Genomic DNA, 21,530 nt, shown 5'->3' with positions numbered 1-21,530 from the left:
AATTGGAGTAGGGGGCGGGGGGCAGGGGCAGTGGAGGAGAGAGGAGCAGACAGGAAGGAGGGGCTGTGTGGCCTCCAGGGGTGGATCTGGATCTCCATGTTTGACAAGAAAAATGCTTAAGAAGGGGTCAGGGCTGGGGATTTGGGGTGGTGGGTGGAGAAGGGAATGGGGAAGCTGGGAGAAGGGATTGGGGTGTGGATCGGGGAGCCACAGCCCCATCTTTACTGGGAAGAGACAAGGAGTGGGTGTAGGGGAGAGGTGGTGAGGGTCTCAGAGACTGGACCACGCAGGATGACGGTGCTTGGGTATGAGGCCAGGGTGGACGGTGGGCCCAGGCTGTCCTGGGAGCCCAGAGAGCCTTTCCCAGGATGGAGTGCAGGGAGCGCAGGGCACTGTAGTTTGGTTGAAAGCCAAAGCTCTGGTCAGCCAGGTGACCCTGGCAACTCGGATGGCCTCTCTGGGCCCATGGCCCTCCCCTGTGGAGTGGAGGCCCAGGATGGTGGAGTGAGCATGGAGGTACGGATTGGCCATGGCTGGGTGAGCACGTGTGGCTGGGGCTGAGCCATTGCTTGGGAAAAAGCTCTTCCCACTCTCTCCATGACAGGGTGTCTTTCACAAGGTGCAGATTGGACCTGGAGGCCTGCCAGTCTGTCACCACTGGGGTAGGGGCTGGAGAGCTGGACCCTGAGTGGCAAAGGCGGTGCCCTGGGGGAAGGGCAGCCTCCCTGCATGGGCGTCAGCGGCAATGCCGCTTTCTACTCCAGGCCTTCGCAGGTGTTGACCCTCCCATCCCCCCAGCCACATCCTCCCCACCGCGGGCAGTGGCAGTGGCCTTTCAATTTACCCTTAGCTGTGCTCCTCTGCTCATGTGGTCCCTGCCTGGGCTGCTCTCCCTGCCTGAATCTTCCTGAGCTTTGAAGCCTGGCCGAGATACTACCTCCGTGAAGCCCACAACCAGGTCCTCCCAGCCCTTGGGACTTCTCCTGGCCCGTGCCATGTTCTGCCTTGTGGCAGGACGAGGGTGTCTGTGTGGCTATCTCTCGATGTCTGTGGCTTCCTGGGCATGGAAACTGGGCTGTGTGCATTTGGGTACATGAACCTCCCCCTGCCCCACAGTGAGCCTGGCCCAGTGCTTGGCCTGGGGAAAGGCAGGGGCCCTGTGACTTGGCTGCCTTTGCCTGTTCCCTGTGTCAAGCATCCTTTCTGTGGGGTGGAGAAGCCCACTCATCCTGTAATCGTCGCCAAGTCATATTTTTGTCCCCATTTTAGAAATGATGAAGGTAACTTGCCTAGAGTCACACAGCCAGTGAATGGCCCAGTTGGGATTTTTTTTTTTTTTTTTTGAGATGGAGTTTCACTCTTGTTGCCTAGGCTGGAGTGCAGTAGCGCCATCTCGGCTCACTGCAACCTCTGCCTTCCGGGTTCAAGTGATTCTCCTGCCTCAGCCTCCCTAGGAGCTGGGATTACAGGCGCCTTCCACAATGCCTAGCTAATTTTTGTATTTTTGGTAGAGACGGGGTTTCACCATGTTGGCCAGGCTGGTCTTGAACTCTTGACCTCGAGTGATCTGCCTGCCTTGGCCTCCCGAAGTGCTGGGATTACAGGCGTGAGCCACGGTGCCCAGCCCCCAGTCAGGATTTAAACCTGGTCTGTGGGGTACAGAGTCTGGGATCATCACCAAGGCTGGCATCATCACCATTCTGAGAATATGGCCTGTGAAGCGGCCTGGCTAGGGGCTGGCCCATGAGAGGGTCATTCAAAGGGTTGGTTTCCCCTTCCTCTCCCCCAGATGTCCTCATGCAGGGTTGAGCCTGGCAGGGCCAGTTCCCTTCGCCAGCCACCTGGTACTTTGTTGTGTTGAATTAACATTGATTGAGTTCTTGTCTGCTGGTCACTGTTCTAGGCACTGGGGATTAGGGACTCAGTGATCAAAAAATAAATCCTGCCCTGATATTCTCATGAGGAGGAAAGAAACTAAGTTAAACATACAGAATGTTGGAAGATGAAAAGCGTGATGAAGAAAACAGTGAAGTGGCTTGAGAGGGACAGGCCTGGGGGGCTGGGAAGGAGGCAGTGAGGGGTTGCAATGTTAATAACGTGGTCAGGGAAGGCCTCACAGAGATGGTGACCTTTGTGTAAAGACCAGAAGGGAGTGGGGAGCGAGACGTGGAGGTCTCTAGGGAGGGGCCCAGGTGGGAACAGCAAGTGCCAAGGTCCTGCGGCCGCCACGTGCCTCGGCCAGCTGGGGTCCCAGGGTCTGGAGTGCAGCAGGGTGAGTAGCAGGAGATGGGGTGGGAGTAACTTGGGGGCCAGCTCACGCAGAGCCTTATGGCTGCTGTGTGCTTTTTGGCTTTGTTCTGAAGAAAATTGGAGCCAGTGCAGGCTCTGAGCGGAGGAGGGAGGAGGTGTGAGTGAGCTTGTGCGAAACAAGATGGAGGTGGTGGCTGGAGAAGGCCCTCTGTCTGTGCACTGGTCAGGTGCTGGGAGAGAGGCAGCTCCAGAGACTGCGGAGTGAGGTCGGGTATGGGCTGGGGCACAGCTGGACAGGTGCCCTCAGGGGACCTCCTGTGAACTAGATGAGGACCAGAGACCTGGGTTCTGCCAGCTCTGCAGCTGAGTTGTTGGATCGTTTTTGCTCATTCTGTGCCTTTGTGCCTTATGTCTTCAGCTATAAACTGGGAATGACAGTCCCAGTGCTGTTGTGAAGACTACAGGAACTGGGCGAATAACTGTGGGAGCCCCAGAGGTTAAGAGGTTATCACGGAAGCCTTCCTGGAGAAGGGAACCCTTAAGCTTTGAAGTCCAGATAGAATTCAGCCTAGTGGAGGGAATGTGGGTGAGGCTGGTGGAAGATGGGAGAGCACCCCGGAGGAAACCTGTGAGCAAAAGCTGGGGGCTGGATGAAGCAGGACACCAAAGTAATGGGTGTTGAATGGGCCGAGCTGACAGCTCTCTAGGGGAGTGGACGGTGCTGGAGGACCCTCCCTTCCACCGGGCATGGAGGGTTTGTTGTGACTTCCTCCCACCGCAGCAGCTGGCACAGCCAGGGCTGCCCTTTCTGCTGGTGCCTCCTTTCAGCCGCCTCTGTCTGGGGTTCCCTTAGTCTGGCCCCGCCCCTCGGGCTAAGCGGGGCGGGGCCAGGCGGCCCCGGAGGCTGCGGCAGGCCGGACTGCAGGAGCAGGTGGAGGGCTGGCGGCAGTCAAGATCGTGCTGCCATGGCTCAGCCTCTGGGTCCAGAGCCTCAGCTCCTACCTCTTCCCTCCTTGCCAGCCACTGATGCCTGCCAGGCTTTTGCCTCTGCTGGAGCCCCTGCCTGACCAGCTTCCCCTCCCTATCTGGTTGGGATTTGGGGGCTGAGCTGTCTGGGGTCCCAGGGCCAACCAATGCAGTGCCGGCTCCCGCGGGGCCTGGCTGGAGCCCTCCTCACCCTCCTGTGCATAGGGCTCCTGTGTCTGCGGTACCACTTGAACCTGTCCCCGCAGCAGGTACAGGAGACCCCCGAGCTGAGCCAGCCGAGCCTGGGGACCCCTGAGCTACAGCTACACGATGTCTTCATTGCAGTGAAGACAACCCGGGCTTTCCACCGCTTGCGCCTGGAGCTGCTGCTTGACACGTGGGTTTCCAGGACCAGGGAACAGGTGACAAGTGGGTGACATTGGGCCCTGGGAGTGGCCCCTGGCCTAAGGGGTTCTCAGAGGCCTTTCTACTGGGCTGGGGTCCCTGACTGCCTCATGGGAAAAGCTGCCCAATACCTGCCTAATCTGGGATCCTCTTCCTCTCTCCTTCTTCCGGGCTTTAGGGGCTGCCTGCGGCCCTGCCTGTGCCCTGTACTGGTCCTGACTCCAGGTGCGCCCAGGTCCTACTGCTCCACCACTTTTGGGGGCCAGGCTGGGCCCCTGCTCCAGGCTCCCGGGTCCCTCCTGGGGATTCTTCTATTCCTAGCTTCTCCCGTGGGGGCTTCACTCCTAGCCACCCAGGCCCAGCCTGGCATCAGGGGTAATGGGGGTGTTGGGCAGCTGGGGTGGAGACCTCCAAGAGGTCCTGGCCCTGACCCGTGCCCAGGCCAGGCTGTCCCACCCAGGCCCTAGGTGCTGTCCTGCCCAGGCTCTGAGGATGGAGGATGGGGGGAGAATGTCTAGGTGGGGTCTGTCCTTGGGGGAGGCATCCCTTTGGCCTTCCCAATAGCCCCTGCCGCTGTGTCTCTGTTGCCCCGGGTGTGCCGAGGCCGCCATGTCTGGCCTCCTGCGTTGGCTTCCTGCAGGTTGCTTCTGAGGGAGGGAAGGAGAGCGCATGCCATGAGGGTGGCGGCTGAGGCAGTGGTGGGCCGGAGGTCGGGGAGGCCTGCCTGGCATGTGGGATTGTGTGTGTGCGCGTGTGCTCACACGCACGGAGCTGGAGTGTGCTAGATGTGTGTGACAAGAGGCATGTCTGTCACATGGCTGTGCGGCTCCGGCGAGCCAAGTCCCTTCCAGCCCTTCCCCTCCTCGCATCCAGTATCTTCCTTAAGCAAAGTTAGTGATGTCGGTGTTAGGGACCGTTGATGGGGGAGGTGGAGAACGGGTACACACACACACACACACACACACACACACACACACACACACACCCATCCCCTCTTTGGCGGCTGGCTCAGTGGGAGGAAGTGACTGAGTCTTTGGAGATAGTTGAGGCCTCCTGGAAGACCAAAAGGAGGCGGAGAGGATGGCTGGCAGAGGCCAGGCCCTCCTGGGGAGGGGCACCCTGCCCTGATTTCTGCCCTTGTACTCGGGATTAACTCTTCCCCAGCTGGCCCCCAGCACCCCAGCTCTTCTCTGGGCCCCACACGGCTTCTCATCTTGGGGAGATCCTGGTTCTTCCTGCGGAAGCCGCCAAGGCGGGCCCTCCCGCAGGCCTTCCTGTTTATGCGTCTGTGTACCCGGGAGCGTGGCCTCACGTGGCCCACGGCCCTTTCCTGTCTTGTCTCCATCACCGCGGTGGTGCCCTTGCCCCGGATGAGGAAACTGAGGCCAGAGAGGGGGAAGTGCTGGCTGGCGTGGTGTCACGCAGAAGGCCTGAGGGGACAGAGCCCAGTGGGACCTAGAACGTTGCTCCTGGCTGGGTGCTTTTCTCCCCTGCTGAGACTTGGGAGCCCTGTGAGGCCTGGGTCACTGGGCTACAGGAGAGGGTCCTTGGCCTTCAGCCTGGGCGGCTGTGCCTGGCAGTACCAGGCCAGCAGAGGCAGGCAAGAACAACCCCTTCCATGTCCCAAGCTCGATCCCACATGTGAATCAGGCGATGGGGTGGGAGTGGGTGTGCTGGCAGCTATGCCGCCGCTCAGGGCTGTAGACCAGGCGAGTTGCTTGTTTCACCCCCACAGTAAGCCCCAGAGATCGGCTGTGATGGCCGTGATGTTCCTGCCTTACAGTGCAAACACTAAGCAGGGTTTGGCCGAAGTGGAAGATGAATCCAGTCAGCCGGACCCAAGGGGCGAGGGGCAGACTCTAGAAATCTTGTCCTTGAAGTTGAAAGAAGGAAGGATGCTGAGATGGAGGAGGAGGTGGGAGGACAGGGAGGCCCTCGCTCGCTACCCCACGTCTCTCACCCTTTGGCTCAGTTCTCTCTGTGACCTCAGCCAAGGCCCTGCCCTTTCGGCCCGCAGTTTTCCCATCTGCACAGGGCAGGAGTGTCTGGACCAGGCCTGAGCTGGTTAACTGCAGCGCTGGGCGACCGCCTGGCTGGTTAAGGGCGGTCGGGTGGCAGGTGGGCCTTGTGGCAGGGGCTGGGACTCGTGTGCTGGCCTTTGTCCTGGGCTGAGGGGGTGGGCTGGGGGAGGCGGGTTTTGTGCTCAAGGGGAGCCTTTCTCCTCCCTACGGTCCCCTCATTGTGGGGAGAGGTGGCAGCAGCCCCACCACTCCCCTCCTCTGCAGCAGATGGTCCCCGGCCACCCCTCCCCTGCCCCAGCAGGCTGTGTGTCCCTTTGTTTCCCGCGGCTGCCTGTGAAGTTTTCACCATTGTCAGGTCCCCTCCTTAAACAAGTCAAATGCAGCCCTTGGCTCTGAAGAAACTCTGCCCATCGCTCTGTGCCAATCTTAGGATTCCCAGGGACTGAAAGCACCAGCCTCACTGCCCTCTCCTGTGCCCCCGCCCCCTCTGGACCTGGACTCCCCTTCTCGGCTCTCTCCCTCACTCTGTTCATGGCTGCTGGTGTTTTGTTTTGTTTTGTTTTTTTGAGACAGAGTCTCACTCTGTTGCCCAGGCTGGAGTGCAGTGGCGCGATCCTGGCTCACTGCAACCCCCGCCTCCTGGTTTCAAGCGATCCTCAGCTTCCTGAGTAGCTGGGACTACAGGCATGCGTACCACGCCCGGCTAATTTTTCTATTTTTAGTAGAGATGGGGTTTTGCCATGTTGGCCAGGCTGGTCTTGAACTCCTGGCCTCAAATGATCCACCTGCCTTGGCCTCCCAAAGTGCCTGTTCTCTTGCTTTATTCAGGCTTACTAGATCTTCACTGGGAAATGGTCCTCAGCCCATTTGGCCATGCTCCAAGCTTGAGAGTGCTTCACTATCTGGTGGCTGTTTGGTGGCAAAAGTTTGTCGAGGGCAGGGCAGGAAAGGCCTGGCTTCTTTTATAGGATCCCTTGAGGCTGTGTTGAAAACAGACTTGGGGTGGGGGCAGGGAGCAGGGGGGCCAGGGAGGAAGGCCTGCAGCAAAGTGGGCAGCAGGTGACGACAGTGGCGGGGACTAGGTGGCCGGGCGGGCTGGAGGGAAGAGCAGCGTCCCAGACGATTTGGAAGCTGGTGAGCAGAATTGATGATAGGCTCGGGGAGAGGTGTGAGAGGAAGAGAGGAGGAGCGGGGAGTCTGAGGTTTTGGGTCCCAACCAGTGAGAGGGAGGAACAGGTCTTGGGGAGAATGGGGGCTCAGTCTTGATGTGTTAAGCCCCCAGGAGACGTCATGGTTTCAGGGGATTTGACAGTTTGGAGCTCAGGGAGAGGCTAGGGCTGGTGGTGTCCACGAGTCTCCAGCTCCATGATGGTATTTAAAGCTGAGAGGCTGCATGGCGTCACCGACGGAGTGGGCTTCATGGAGAAGCAGACCAGGGCCTAGGCTTGGACCACCAACATTTCCCCCTGCGGAAATCCAGAGACCTCCAGCATTCGCTAAATCTGACGGTGGGAGACAGACCCCAGGGAGAGAGGCTCAGAGGGTGGATGCTGCCCAGGCCTTCCTGAGGAGAGCCAGGTGCTGGAACAAGGAGACAAATTGGACCCAGCCTGTGGCCTCCAGGATGCCATCGTCTGGTGGAAGAGACGGGGAGAGAAATTTCTGTAACCAGGGAGTTTTGCTAACTGCTGTTAGTGACAGGAGAAACAGAGGGCTGAGGAACACATAGCAGGGGCCCCTAAAGTAGCTGCAGGGGTGTCAGGGAAGGCTTCCTGGGGGAGGTGATGCCTGAGCTGGGAGCTAGAGGGTGGAAAGAGGGCATAGCGTGTGCAGAGGCTCAGAGTCGTGCACGCGTGCGTGCGTGTGTGCGTGTGCGTGCGTGCGTGTGTGTGAGAGAGAGAGACAGAGAGACAGAGAAGCCCCAGGGGTAGACAGGTAGTAATGAGATCAGACTACATCAGGCAGGGTGGCCAGGTGGCCCCTCACAGGCCACACTTAGGGAGGCTGGCCTTTATCCCAAGAGTAGTAGGGAGCCATGGAAGGTGTTAGTGGCTGGTGGTGGAGGTGGGTGTTATCCGATTCTGGTCCTGGCAGGGAAACATATCTGAGGGAATGAGGCAGAGTCTAGCAATAGTCCAGTGAGAGGTGATAGTGGCTCAGAAGCAGGGCTGTGGCCATGGGCCTTGGGAGACAGCCTGGCTCCCTCCTGCCCCTTCCTGTGTCAAACCTGGCCTCCTGGCCTCCTATGCCTCAGTTTCCCCTGAAATACAAGTAGTTGAGCCTGACTTCACTGTCAACTCTTCCTTGCTCTTTTACACACAATCTTGTTTTATTCTCACAGTCACTACTATCCCCCTTTTGTAGATGGGTAAACTGAGGATCAAGGCGGGGACTGTTCTGACCTGAAGGGTTAATTCCTGGAAAGGAGGGAGGGGATTGTGGGTAAGCAGAGGGGAGCATTGCAGTTGGAGGCCCTGAGCTTCAAGGGAGGACAGGGTTAAGCCACGAGTGTGGCCCCAGTGGGGGCTGAGAGAGTCTGGGGGCTTTAAAGAGGTGGGACACTTGGAAGGGGTCCAGAATTGTCCTGAGTCCTGGGCCGGGCAGTCCCAGGGCTGGGGAGGCCCTCAAAGGCCGTTGATGTGCTCACTGGATGAGAGGACCCACTTGGGCAGCTGAGAAGCTCTGCCATGTTGGGCTGGGCGTGGAATGGGAAGGACACCAGTCCCCAGCCTGGCTTGTCTTTGTCGCATCCATGTACTTCCTCTACCTCTCATTCAGAGTTTGAGTTTGGATTATGTAGGGGCTGAGCAGCTTTAGCTGCCTGGGAGGCAGTGGGGAGAGGTCCAGGTCCTGCAGGTTTGAATCTCAGCCTGGCACTTGCCAATCCTGGTCCATCACTCAGCCTCCTTTTTGTCGTCTGGGAAGGGAACAGATGACAACGCCTGCCTTGTGAGGTTTGAGGGTCATTGGAGGAAAGTACATGTCCAGCCTGGGAGAGCTGGACTGGGTTGTGAGGCAGCATTTCCGAGACGGCTTGCACAGGGGGTTTGTGTGGCTGTGAAGGTGTGACGTCTCCCTAGTGGCGTGGTGTCCCAGGGTGTGGGCGTGGGTCTGTTCACATAGAGTTTGTGTCCTGATAATGGGTTTAAGGTTGTGTTATGTGATTGTGGAGGAGCCGAGTGCAGCTGTGATTGTGTGTGTGTGTGTGTGTGTGTGTGTGTGAGTGATTGTGTGTGTGTGTGATAGAAGAGGGTGAGATGCTGCCCAGGTGTGTGGCTGTGGTTGGGTCCCTGTGGTGCTGCTCCGGAAAGGGGGTGAATGTATGTGTTTAGACTGTGGGCTGTGTACACCCTGAAGTTGTGTGTCTACAAAAGCTGGGTTGTATGTGTTGTATGTTGTCCTAAAGGAGCGTGTGACCATGAGAGGGGTGTGTCTGTCACTGGAGGAGTACAGAGTCCTGTACAGAGTCCAGACCCCTCCAGGGGCCTGGTGGTGGTGGGCTGTGGATTGGTCTGGGGTGCCCCTTGGGCCGACGTGAGTCCTGACCCCTTCTTCTCCTTCCTAGACATTCGTCTTCACCGACAGCCCAGACAAAGGCCTCCAGGAGAGACTGGGTAACTCTGCCCGGCCTGGGTGGGGTGGGGGACTTTAGCTGTTGCCCAGGAAAGCTGGGGTGGCTGTGCCCTGGCCTGAGGGTTCCCAGGAAATGGGCTGCCCACCCTTGGTATGTGGAGATTCCCCTTTGCCCAGGAGGGAAGTGGGCCTCTTCCCTGGAAACTGGTGTGGGTGTGGGTATGGGGAGGAGCTGTGCTGGACAAGGCCCTGGACACCTGAGTCCCAGCCCAGCCTGCTGTCCACTAGCTCTGTGGTCCTGGGCAGGTCTGCCTTCCCCAGGTCTCAGTGTTACCATATGTAAAATGGGAGTAGGTGGGCTGCTCCAGCCTCCCTGTAGCCCAGCCTTGCTCTGTATTCTGTGTTCAGGGCTATGAAGGGGGGACCTGGGCAGGGTCCCCTGACTCCTCCTCACTTCTCCAGGGTCCCACCTTGTGGTCACCAACTGCTCCGCGGAACACAGCCACCCAGCTCTGTCCTGCAAGATGGCTGCTGAGTTCGACACCTTCTTGGCCAGTGGGCTTAGGTAAGTGTTCCTGGGTCTCTGGGGATAGGTGTGGTCTGGGCCCAGTGAAAATAACCCCTGGGCCTCCTGGGGTCCGACTTCAGCCCGCACTCCTCTAGCAGGCCGTGGGCAGATGGCCGGGAAGTCCAGCTGGGTTCCAGTCCTGACATTCAGGATTGGGTATGTGACCTTGGGAAAATGACTTTTTTTTTTTGAGACAGAGTTTCGCTCTTCTTGCCCAGGCTGGAGTGCAAATGGTGCGGTCTCGGCTCATTGCAACCTCCGCCTCCCGGATTCAAGCGATTCTCCTGCCTCAGCCTCCCAAGTAGCTGGGATGACAGATGCCCACCATCATGCCTGGCTGACTTTTGTAATTTTAGTAGAGACGGGGTTTCACCATGTCGGCCAGGCTGGTCTCGAGCTCCTGACCTCAGGTGATTCACCCACCTTGGCCTTCTAAAGTGCTGGGCTTACAGGCGTGAGCCACCACACCTGGCCAGGGCGAGTGTCTTAACCTCTCAGTCTTGGTCCTCAACTGTGAAGTGGGCACCCTCCTCACGAGCTTACACAATATGCAACTTGGCACAAAACAGATACCTTAAATGTCAGCCTCTCCCACCCCTACCCCCATTCTGTCACTGTTGACCGACTGTGGGGGTGCTTGGGGACCCTGGCTTGGAACCCTCCCCAACAAGTTCACTGTCCCCGTTTCATCCCTACAGGTGGTTCTGCCACGTGGACGATGACAACTATGTGAACCCAAGGGCGCTGCTGCAGCTGCTGAGAACCTTCCCGCTGGCCCGCGATGTCTACGTGGGAAGGCCCAGCCTGAACCGGCCCATCCACGCCTCAGAGCCACAGCCTCACAACCGCACGGTGGGTCCCTCTCCTCCTCCTTTGCCCCTTGGCCTGCTGATCCCAGGGCCGGGCCGGGCCGGTCCTGGTGGTGGGGGTGTGCTAGAGAGGTGAGAGGGGTTCTGGGTTTCAGGTTTGGCCCCATGTGGGTTTGGGCTGGTAGCTTCCCCTCTTTGACCCTCAGTCTCTTCCTCTGTGAAATGGGGAGACTGAGATCATGCAGTCATGGCACAGACACAGTACATAGTGAGGCCTCCGTCCCCCGGGAACCACGGCTTGTCCTGGTCACTCAGGGAGCATCCAGGTGAGCTGAGGCTGCATCACACCACAGCAGGGCTCCCAGCCACCTGGTGTCCCCATGTAGGTGTGCAGGTTGTTAAAATGCTGGAATGGCCAGGGGCAGTGGCTCATGCCTGTAATCCCAGCACTTTGGGAGGCTGATGTGGGTGGGTCACCTGAGGTCAAGAGTTCGAGACCAGCCTGACCAATATGGTGAAATCCCGTCTCTACTAAAAATATAAAAATTAGCCGGGCATGGTGGCAGGCGCCTGTAGTCCCAGCTAGTCAGGAGGCTGAGAGAAGAGAATCGCTTGAACCCGGGAGGTGGAGGTTGCAGTGAGCTGAGATTGCGCCACTGCACTCCAGCCTGGGCGGCAGAGCGAGACTCCGTTCCTCCGTCAAAAAAAAAAAAATTGCTGAATACTGTGGGGCTGGGTGATTGATTGCTGCTGCCTGAGCCCTAGAACCCTTCCCCACGTTCCCCTCCTTGGGCACCCTCTCTCTCCAGACACCTCCACTAGCCTGTGACTAAAGAGTTGACACCTGGCACAACAGGGGGCTCTGTACCCGCCTCACTTCCTGACCTGGATGGACACTGATTTGGGTTGCCAGATTCATTAAACAAATCAAAAACCACTACATCCAGTTAAACTTGACTTTCCAATAAATAATGAGGAAATTTTTAGTATAATATGTCCCAAATATTGCACGGTTCTCTCCCTGTCCCCAGGGCCCCCTGGGCATCAGGTGTTAGAGTGGTCCAGGCCCTAGGGCTCCCTTGGCTCCAGGAAAAAGGCGGGTCGGGAGGTCCCTCTCTAGAGGCAGCGCCTGGTGCAGGAGCTGGGCACACAGCGGGGCTCAACCTCCCTTCCCAGGTCACCATCTGCTTCATTAGGAAAACCAAGAGCAGAAAACACACAGCCTTAATTATCAGTAGCTAATCAGCCTCTGAGCCTTAATTAAATTCTTCTGGGCCCTAGGGCTCTGTGTATGAGTGATTCCAGGGGAGCCAGGAGGTCCCCCAGGCTCTCACACCACTTCACTGCTGGCCACTCACCTCTGCCTAAGCAGTTTGCCCCTGGGGTGGAGAACTGCGCGCTGGAGCCTGACTCCCTGGGTTTACACGGCAGCCCTGCCACCTCCTGGTTTTGTGACCTTGATTGAGGTCACCTCACCTCTCTGTGCCTCAGTTTCCTAACCTGTGAAATGGGTAATAACAGCCCCTACTCAAAGAGTGGTTGTGAACACAGAAGAAAGAATGAAATGAGGTCATCTCTCCAAGTCCTTGGAATGAGACCTGGCACGAAGTCAACACTAGAAAGTGTTAGTGATCTGAGGCCGGGCGCGGTGGCTTATGTCTGTAATCCCAGCACTTTGGGAGGCCAAGGCGGGTGAATCACCTGAGGTCAGGAGTTTGAGACCAGCCTGACCAACAAATAGTTAAACCCTGTCTCTACTAAAAAAATATGAAAATTAGTTGGGCGTGGTGGTGCACGTCTGTAGTTCCAGCTATTTGGGAAGCTGAGGCTGGAGAATCGCTTGAACCCGGGAGGCGGAGGTTGCAGTGAGCAGAGATGGTGCCACTGCACTTGAGCCTGGGCAACAGAGCAAGACTCTGTCTCTAAAAAAAAAAAAAAAAGTGTTAGTGTATTTGTAGTGGACACAGCCCGACCTTTGTTTCCCAGCCATATCTTTCCTATGCACACTCAGGCCCCATTAACCTAGGCCCACCTCTGTGGCCCAGGAGAGCAGGTGCCATGTTCGGCAGCCCCTCCCAACCCACATGGAGTGAGGTAGAGACCTTTCTTAGGGGAAAGGGGCACGGTGGCCGGGTGAGTAAAACATCACCTATTCCCTTTAACTGGAATTCAGCTGGACTTGAGTCTGATCAGTGACCTCACCACTCATAATGAACTATGTGACTTCGGGCCTCTGTTTTCTTATCTATAGAATGGGCACAATAATGCCAGGTTGTAGCAAGACTCTAGTGAGATTCAAAATAAAGGGCTTTTAAGCCATGCTGGTTGGGGGTGAAGGGTGGCCTGGCTGTCCCTTTTCCCCACAACTGCCACCAGGCTCACTCTGCCCCTTGGTCCTCCTCTCCCTCAGAGGCTGGTACAGTTCTGGTTTGCCACTGGGGGTGCTGGCTTCTGCATCAATCGCAAACTGGCTTTGAAGATGGCTCCGTGGGCCAGGTAAGTGGACACCCAGGGATGGGCAGGAGGGCGGGGAGGGGGTGGCGGCTGGGGTACAGGAGGGGCCTTTGCAGCAGGAAGGACTTTGAGAGTGAGCTCAAGAGAAGCTGCTCCTCATTCGCGTGTGTCACAGAGCGGCAGTTAGTGGTGAACAAGCCACCTGCCACCTGCCCTCAGGGGCTGCACGACCCAGTGCATGACATGCCACTCACAGGCAAGTCATGTCATCTCCAAGAGACCCAGTCCCCCCGTCTGCACATGGACCTGATAATACAGTGGCCAATGGTGTGGTAAGGGTTAAATGAGAAAATGTCTGGGCTGCCCTGGTAGTTGCTATTTGCTGCCTTTTTCTGACTGGTCAATGCCATAGGGGAGGTGAAGGCCAAAAGTAAGGGTCTTCAGAGGAGGGAGAAGGGTCTTCTGGGTGAAGGAAGAAGGGAAGGCTTCCAGGAAGAGGTGGTATTTGAGCTGGGACAGTCCAGTATACACTGGGCCATCTAAGGGAGATAATATTACTCCTAATATTATAAGGGGATCTCAGGGGTAGTGGAGGCCGAAGTGTGGTTGGGGGTGGGACACTGGTGTTCTAGAAGTGGCAAGGCCTGGCCTCTGGAGGTCTTTCCGGGCTGTTATTATTATTAACAGCACCATCAGCAGCCACTCCCTTGTATCGAGGACTGACTCTGAGCCAGTTCTGTGCTCCATCAAGAGGATCACAACACCTGGGGGAGAAGGTGGCGTTAGCCTTGTTTCTAGATCTCAGGCAACTGAGGTGCTGAGATTAAGCCAGTCTGAGGTCAGCCAGGTTCAAGGTCACTCAGCTGCTGGGTTTGGCTCCAAGGTCTGCAAGCCTTGCTACTACCCAAGCCTGCCCTGCCTTGCCCTGGCTGGGAGGGGCCCCCCAGGTGATTCATACTGAACAAGAGCGGGCTCATTGTCCTGGGGCATGTCCACAGAACTGTGTGTGTACACATGACCAGGGTCATCTGTGTGCCTGGGGTGCCCCCACCCAGACTTCTGCCCACCTTTAAATTACCTTTGTGTGAATTAGAAAAAGCCCCCTCCCTCCAACTCCTGCAGGTGCAGCTTGAGGGCACGCAGGCTGGGGAGGGGAGTGCAGGCTGAGGAGGGGAGTGCAGGCTGAGGAGGGGAGTGCAGGCTGGGGAGGGGAGTACAGGCTGGATTTCCGTACCCACTTGCCCCTTGGCCAGGCATTCGGGGCACTGGCATTAATGGGGTGTGTGCGGCCAGTTGAAGTCCTTGCCTGGGACTCTGTTCCTCTCTCTTCTCAGCATTGGCTGACTCCAGCCCATCCTGCAAGACTCTGTTTAGGTGGCTCATGCCTGTAATCCCAGCACTTTGGGAGGCTGAGGTGGGTGAATCACTTGAGGTCAGGAATTTGAGACCAGCCTGGCCAACATGGTGAAACCCTATCTCTACTAAAAATACAAAAATTAGCCGGGTATGGCAGCGGGCACCTGTAGTCCCAGCTACTCGGGAGGCTGAGACAGGAGAATCGCTTAAACCCGGGAGGCAGAGATTGCAATGAGCCGAGATTGTGCCACTGCACTCCAGCCTGGGCAACGAAGGGAGACTTAGTCTCAAAAACAAACTAACAAACACAAAAAAGCTGCCACCTCCTCTGGGAAGCCTGCCTGATTCTCCCTATACCCCCAGGCAGCGTGCTTCCCTCTGACTTAGCACCACTTTTTGAAAGACCTGCTCTGTCTCCCTCCATAACAGCGGCTGCTGTTGAGGGCAGGAAGCATTTCTTTCTTATCTCTGTTTCCTCAGCCCTAGCATGGTATCTGGCACCAGCAATGAATAAATGAGTGAATGAATGAATGACAAGACGGGGAAAGAAGGAAAGGCTACATTTATAAAGGGCATCACCTTCCCATTCCCTGTTTAATCCTCACAACAACCCCATGAAGATACAGCCATTAGCATCCCCATTTCATAGAACAGGAGACTGAGGCTGAGGCTGCCCAAGGTTCCTGACTTGCTCAAGGTCATACAGTATGCAGGAGGCAGGTGCTCTGCTCTGCCAGCTTGTCCCAGTAGAGGGCCTTTGTGGGGTGGCCCACGGCTCTGGGTGTGGAGGGCCTGGGCCAGTGTCTACAGTCTGGCTCTGTCCCTCAGTGGCTCCCGTTTCATGGACACATCTGCTCTCATCCGGCTGCCTGATGACTGCACCATGGGCTATATCATTGAGTGCAAGCTGGGCGGCCGCCTGCAGCCCAGCCCCCTCTTCCACTCCCACCTGGAGACCCTGCAGCTGCTGAGGACTGCGCAGCTCCCAGAACAGGTGAGCTGGCCTTGGGGCAGGTGGCAAATGGGAATGGGGAACCAAAGGAACATGAGGTCCCCCCAACCCTCCCTCCTGGCATTTGAAAGAAACCTGGAACTCCAGATTATGGGTCTTGGCTGTTCCCTATTGATGGGGAAACTGAGGCCTAGGGTGGCAAAGGACCCCCTAAGGGTACACAGGGACTCAATCCCTTCACCTCTAACCCTCAAGGTTTAGCATTTGTGAAGCTGAAATTCTTTGATCTGGTCCTCAAATGCCGGGAAGGACCTGAACAAATGAGATGAGCTTGTCTTCAGGTTCCCACCACCCTGCTCCCCACCCATACTTCTACTCAGTCTTCCATCCTCCCCACATTCCTCCCGGGGAGCCCAGCTGGCCCTTCTAGTTTTACCCGTTGGGAGCCCCCTCCTTCATCAAAACTCCCCTATCCATTGCTCAGTGCTGTTCCTGCCAACCCTGAGGTTACCGGCTTGGAATGGGTCTTCGGGGGGATGCTCAGCATTATGTTATGCTGGGGGAGGAGGGGGACCCCATCCCACCACCTGGCAGGTGATACAGTCCAACTGGCTCTGCCTCGGAGAGGCTGCCCTCTCACGCTGTAGATTGTCCTGGCTGGGAGCGTCCCCAGGATCTCCTGCCCAACAGTGTGACAGAAACTCAACATGGACTGGCTAACCTGAAAAGGAAATGGTTGGCTCACGTAACTGAGGAGCTCTCCCCCAAGTTGGCCCATCCTCAGGCGGACTCAGCCCTCATGTTGGCAAGATGGCAGCCCCAGCTTTCCCCCCACTATTGGAGGAGAGTGCCTCCTTTCTTCAGATCCCAGGGCTGGCGTTCATTGATTTGATGACTGGGCTTGGGTCACGTGACCCATCTCCTACCAGCACCTGGAGTTAGTGTTGATTGGCTAGGCCTGGAACTGGGGTGTTGAGGTTGGTCCCATTGGGATGGCAGGGCCTGAAACCAGGAAAGAGAGGCAGATTTGAGGCAGCCCAAACCAGGGCACCCTAATGGTTAGGGTATCCTGAGTACCCACAATGCCAGGCACCACGCTGGGATCCTTCCCTTCTTTTTATTTTTTGAGATAGAGTCTCGCTCTGTTGCCCAGGTTGGAGTACAATGGCACGATTTTGGCTCACTGCAACCTCCACCTCCTGGGTTCAAGTGATTCTCCTGCCTCAGCCTCCTGAGTAGGTGGGACTACAGGCACCCGCCACCATGCCTGGCTATTTTTAGTAGAGACAGGGTTTCACCATGTTGGCCAGGCTGGTCTCGAACTCCTGACCTCAAGTAATTCACCTGCCTCAGCCTTCCAAAGTGCTGGGATTACAGGCATGAGCCACCGCACCCAGCCATCCTTGTTTAACTCTCTGATTCCTCACAATATTCACATGAGGTGAGTACTAACATTCTCCCCATTCTATAGATGGGGAAAATGAGACCCAGCGAGCTGAACTGACCACGGCACACAGCTAATATGGGGCAGAGGGGCACTGGAACCCTAGCTGGGTGGTCCCTATGCCCACAGTCTTTAACCACTGTGCTCTACAGCCTCTGAGCTGAAATCATGATCCATGTTGTCACTGCCTGGTGGAGTAGAGGCTCCGGGTGAAGAGGGATGTGTCAAGGCCCTCCAGTGAGTCTCAGAAAACCTCCATTCTAGTCCAGGCATGCAGCTTCCTGGAAAGCTGCCTTTTCCTGTTGAGCCTCAGTTTCCAAATCTGTAGATGGGGGTATTGTTCCAGCTTCTCAGGGGAGCTCAACTCTCGAGGGAGCAAATGGGATTAAGGGCATGGCAGTGCTCTTCCAGCTGTGAAGTGCCTTGGGGCGTCGGGTGGGCTCCTTAGTGAAGCTCCCACCACCAGCGGGGAATTTCAGGTTCCCCGGCAGCTTTCCCTGCAGCTTAAAACCCCTCCTCCACCTGTACCAGGATGCTGCCCCCTTGTGGGGATCCCCAGTGTGACGCCCCAACACTCTTCTGTCTCCCTGCCCAGGTCACCCTCAGCTACGGTGTCTTTGAGGGGAAACTCAACGTCATTAAGCTACAGGGCCCCTTCTCCCCAGAGGAGGACCCCTCCAGGTGGGTCTGGGGGCTGGAACCTTGGATGGGAAGAGTGGGGGCTGGGTCCAGGCATCCAAACATGGGGGAGCTGGGAGGGAGCGGAGTGGGACAGGCTTTGGTGGCTGACAGCACAGAGCTAGGAGTGGAGGGAGTGGATTTCAGTTTCTGACCCTGCCACTGGCTTGCTGTGTGACCTTGGGCAAGTGTCTTGCCCTCTCTGGGACTCAGTCTCCCATTAGTAACACCTGGAGGCTGGCCATGATGGATCTGAAGAGCTCTCCCAGCCCCAATCCTTGGGTTCTTTGGGAGACCCTGGAAGGCTGAAATGCCTTCCCTCAGCACAGGCAACGCTCTCATGGTGGAACTTCAGGCTCTGGTGGGGAATTTTTATTTTATCTTTTTTGGACTCATTGTTTCTTTGATACTCTTAAATGTTTCTTTTAGGCAGGTAAAGGGTTGGAATAATGCCTTCTAGTTCTGCCCAGAACTGGCCACGGGGAGGTGGGCCACCCAAATCTGCTCCTGACTGGTTTAGAGTAGTCTTGGAGCATAGCCTGTGATATGCAGCTTCCTTTCCACACACCAGCACCTGCCAGCTGTGGCTTTTTTTTTTGAGATGGAGTCTCGCTCTGTTGCTCAGGCTGGAGTGCAGTGGCGCAATCTCGACTCACTGCAACCTCTGCCCCCTGGGTTCAAACGATTCTCCTGCCTCAGCCTCCGAGTAGCTGGGATTACAGGCGCCTGCCACCATGCCTGGCTAGTTTTTGTGTTTTTAGTGGAGGCGGGGTTTCACCATGTTGGCCAGGCAGGTTTCGAACTCCTGACCTCAAGTGATCCGCCTGCCTCGACCTCCCAAAGTGCTAGGATTACAGGCATGAGCCACTGCCCCCGGCCCAGCTATGGCTTGTGATTCTGGCCAGGGGTGGCGGGATGGCGGTGGAGAGGAGTTGGGGGAGGGGACACATGGACTCTGGGCCTATCAGTCCAACCCCAGAACTGATGCTTGACCCCCTCCCAGCATCTCTGCCAACTGATAGGCTGGCTTCACCTTGCATGCCTGCAGCCACGGGGAGTTCCTCCCTCCTGTGGCAGTCTGTTCTACCTCTGGGCAGCTGGACTAGCCCCGACCCTTCTATTTCCATTTCTGCTCCTTGTAGTGACATGCAATGGGTCTGGGAACTGGGGAAGGAGCCCTGCTCCTGCCTTTGGGGACTGAGCAGGGACTCAGGGAAGTAACGAGTAGAGGAGGGCATGGGGTGAACTCTGGGCCCACTTGAGTGACAGAGACTTGTCCAGAGGGAGTCCTGGGGTACGGGGAGTACAGAACACTGTGTGTGTAGGGGATGAGGGTGAGTATGCAAGTATAGGCTGTTATAGGAGAGTAAGTCAGAGCCCTGATGTTGACTGGGGTGTAGGGGCTGGCCGGGAAAGGCTTCTCTGAGGAGGTAACGTGAAGGACCTGAAGGGCTAGCCGGAGGTCGCTAGGAGAAGAGCAGGTGGCAGATCGCTCCCGCAGAGGGGACAGCATATACAAAGGCCCGATAGCAGGAGACAGGCCTTGACCTGCTCAAGGTAGGAAAAGGAGACTGTGTGACCGGAATGTGGAGAAGAGGAGGGAATGGTGTCAAATTTGGTTGGGGACATGGCAAGGGCCTCTCCAAGGCCTTTGTAGGCTCTGTCTGGATGCTTGTGATGCTTGGAGGAACCAGGGCCCCTGGCCCTGATGTTCTTCAGTGCTGCCTGTCCTGGGGCAGAGGGCTCCCATGATGCTGAGGGCCCTTGCGGCCAAGGCTGCGTTGAACAAGTTGGATATTACAAGGAAACAGAATTTGGCTCGATATAGGGACAAAAATTCAAAATTCCAAGATGAACGAAGCTGCCTTCTAATAGGATGAGCTTCCCATCAGCAGAAGTGTGTAAGCCATAGCTATACTGACAAGAGGTTTAATTTCCTTAAATTTCCTTAAAGCCCGAAGATTCTAGAAGTCATAGATTACTGCCAAATGGGTCTGGAGCCACCTAGAGATTCAGATGCATGTAATTAGATGATTGGCCTCAGCTGAGGTCTCTTTATGGCCTTTCTGGCTTTTGAAGTTTCTCCAAACTAGCGGTTCTCAAGTGGGGGTGATTTGTCTCCTTGGGGACATCTGGCAATGTCAGAGACATTTTTGATTATTATGATTCAGGAAGATGCTACTGGAATCTTGTGGGTAGAGTCCAGGAATGCTGTTAAATATCTCGCAAGGCACAGGACAGCTCCACAACAAAGAATTCTCTGGCCCTAAGTGTTAGTGGTGTTGAGGTAGAGAAACCCTGCTCCAAACCATCTCTGTGGCATGTGTCCACCTAGGAGAGTGGGCAGAGAGCAGAAGTGGGGGTGACCATCCTGTCCTTTTCTGGTCTCTCTGCAGGTTTCGCTCCCTGCACTGTCTCGTCTATCCAGATACACCCTGGTGTCCCCAGCTGGGTGCCCGATGAACCCTGAACTGCTGGGCAAAGGTTGGGCAGAGACTTCTGGGTGTGCCTTGGCTCCCAAGGTGGCACTGTGGGTCCCTGGCAAGTGTCTTGTGATAGGCAGTCCCTGGCAGGGCCTTCGGGTGGTTGGCAAGCCCAGGATCTGAGTGGCAATTGGCACTGAAGGCACCCCAGGCCCTGGGAGGTGAGTTAGACAGCCCAGGGGACCAGGTGGACCAGGTGGTGGCCAGAGAGGCTCCAAGGGCTAGACTCCCTCAGGAGGCTGAATTGAAAAAGGGCAGGGGGCACTTGAGCTGGGCTGGGGCTCAGGGGTCCTAACCCTTTAGGCAGTGACATGGCCGTTGGCCCTGGCTAATGTCTCTCAGTCATTCCCCTGGGGCTCAAGCGCTGGGCCGCCCACTCCTGCCTCCCTCATCTGTGTCCCGAGTTCCTGAAGGGACACGGGTGGAATGATGGCAGAATCCAGGGTCTGCAGCACCTGCTGTTGTTGCCAACCAGTCTCCCAAAGCTCCTTGCTCCCCAGCCCTTGCTAACAGGACCCGATTTTGTTTGGAGCCTCAGCATGCCGGGGCCCAGATGATGGAGCATAATGGGTCCCAGCCAATTGTGATGATCCTTTTTGCTCATTTCCCAGCCTCCCTTGCTGTTAGGGGCTACCATGGGACCAGCTCTGGCCAGAGGGAACTAAGCAAATCCAATAGAGATGTTTCTGGGGGAAGGTTTTGCATGCAGCCCACTCCCCATCTTCCTGCTGTAAATGTGGGTGTGATGGCTGGATCTGGGGCAGCCACCTTGCTACCATGAAGGAAAGGCCAAGACAATCATCCACAGCTATTCCCTCCAGCGTCTGGTTCTGTACGAAAATTAAATGCTTATTTGTTTAAGTCTCTCGTGGTCCAGTTTTCTGTTACATGCAGCCAAATTTTTCCTGACGGGGTATGGTCTTTATCTGTCTATCACAGTGGAGATGGCAGTCACTTTTGGTGGTGTGACATGATGTGTGCAAAGACCATGTTACAGAGCCTGGCACAGAAAAAGGAAGGGCACAGTGGATGGTGACTGTTACTAGTGTGTTTGTGAGTCATGGTGTGTGAGGCGGTGCACAGGTGTGTGTGTGTGTGTGTGTGTGGCATGTACCTTCTACATGTGTCTATGCATAAAGATGTACATGTGGTTTTTTTTTTTTTTTTTTTTTTTTGTTGAGACAGAGTCTCATTCTGTTACCAGGCTAGAGTGCAGTGGTGCGATCTTGGCTCATTGCAACCTCTGCCTCCTGGGTTCAAGCAGTTCTCCCAATTCTCCTGCCTCAGCCTCCGGAGTAGCTGGGATTACAGGCGTGCACCACCACGCCCAGCTAATTTCTGTATTTTCAGTAGAGACAGGGTTTCACCATGTTGGCCAGGATGGTCTTGATCTCCTGACCTTGAGATCCGCCCGCCTCGGCTTCCCAATGTACTGTGATTACAGGCGTGAGCCACCGCACCTGGCCTGTGCTGTGTGTTTTTGTGGCTGTGTTGCACATGTGTACATGATGTATACATGTAAGCGTGTGTGCTGTGAGGTGTGGAGTGGTTCCTCCTTTTCTCTGCCCCCA

General features: G+C 56.4%; 1 protein-coding gene across 1 annotated transcript; it reads left to right on the top strand.

Moving 5' to 3' along the window:
* The first annotated feature begins 3,140 nt into the window (after positions 1-3,140).
* MFNG (MFNG O-fucosylpeptide 3-beta-N-acetylglucosaminyltransferase) lies at positions 3,141-20,820 on the top strand. The gene is made up of 8 exons (XM_024240151.3): positions 3,141-3,638; positions 9,208-9,256; positions 9,678-9,780; positions 10,482-10,635; positions 13,003-13,088; positions 15,231-15,396; positions 17,394-17,479; positions 19,873-20,820. The coding sequence occupies exons 1-8, from the start codon at positions 3,384-3,386 to the stop codon at positions 19,937-19,939; spliced, it is 966 nt and encodes a 321-aa protein (XP_024095919.1). The 5' UTR covers positions 3,141-3,383; the 3' UTR covers positions 19,940-20,820.
* Positions 20,821-21,530: the final 710 nt, after the last annotated feature.

Source organism: Pongo abelii, chromosome 23, assembly GCF_028885655.2.
Source record: "Pongo abelii isolate AG06213 chromosome 23, NHGRI_mPonAbe1-v2.0_pri, whole genome shotgun sequence".
Taxonomy (NCBI): Eukaryota; Metazoa; Chordata; class Mammalia; order Primates; family Hominidae; genus Pongo; species Pongo abelii.
This window is presented reverse-complemented; position numbering and strand designations above follow the sequence as displayed.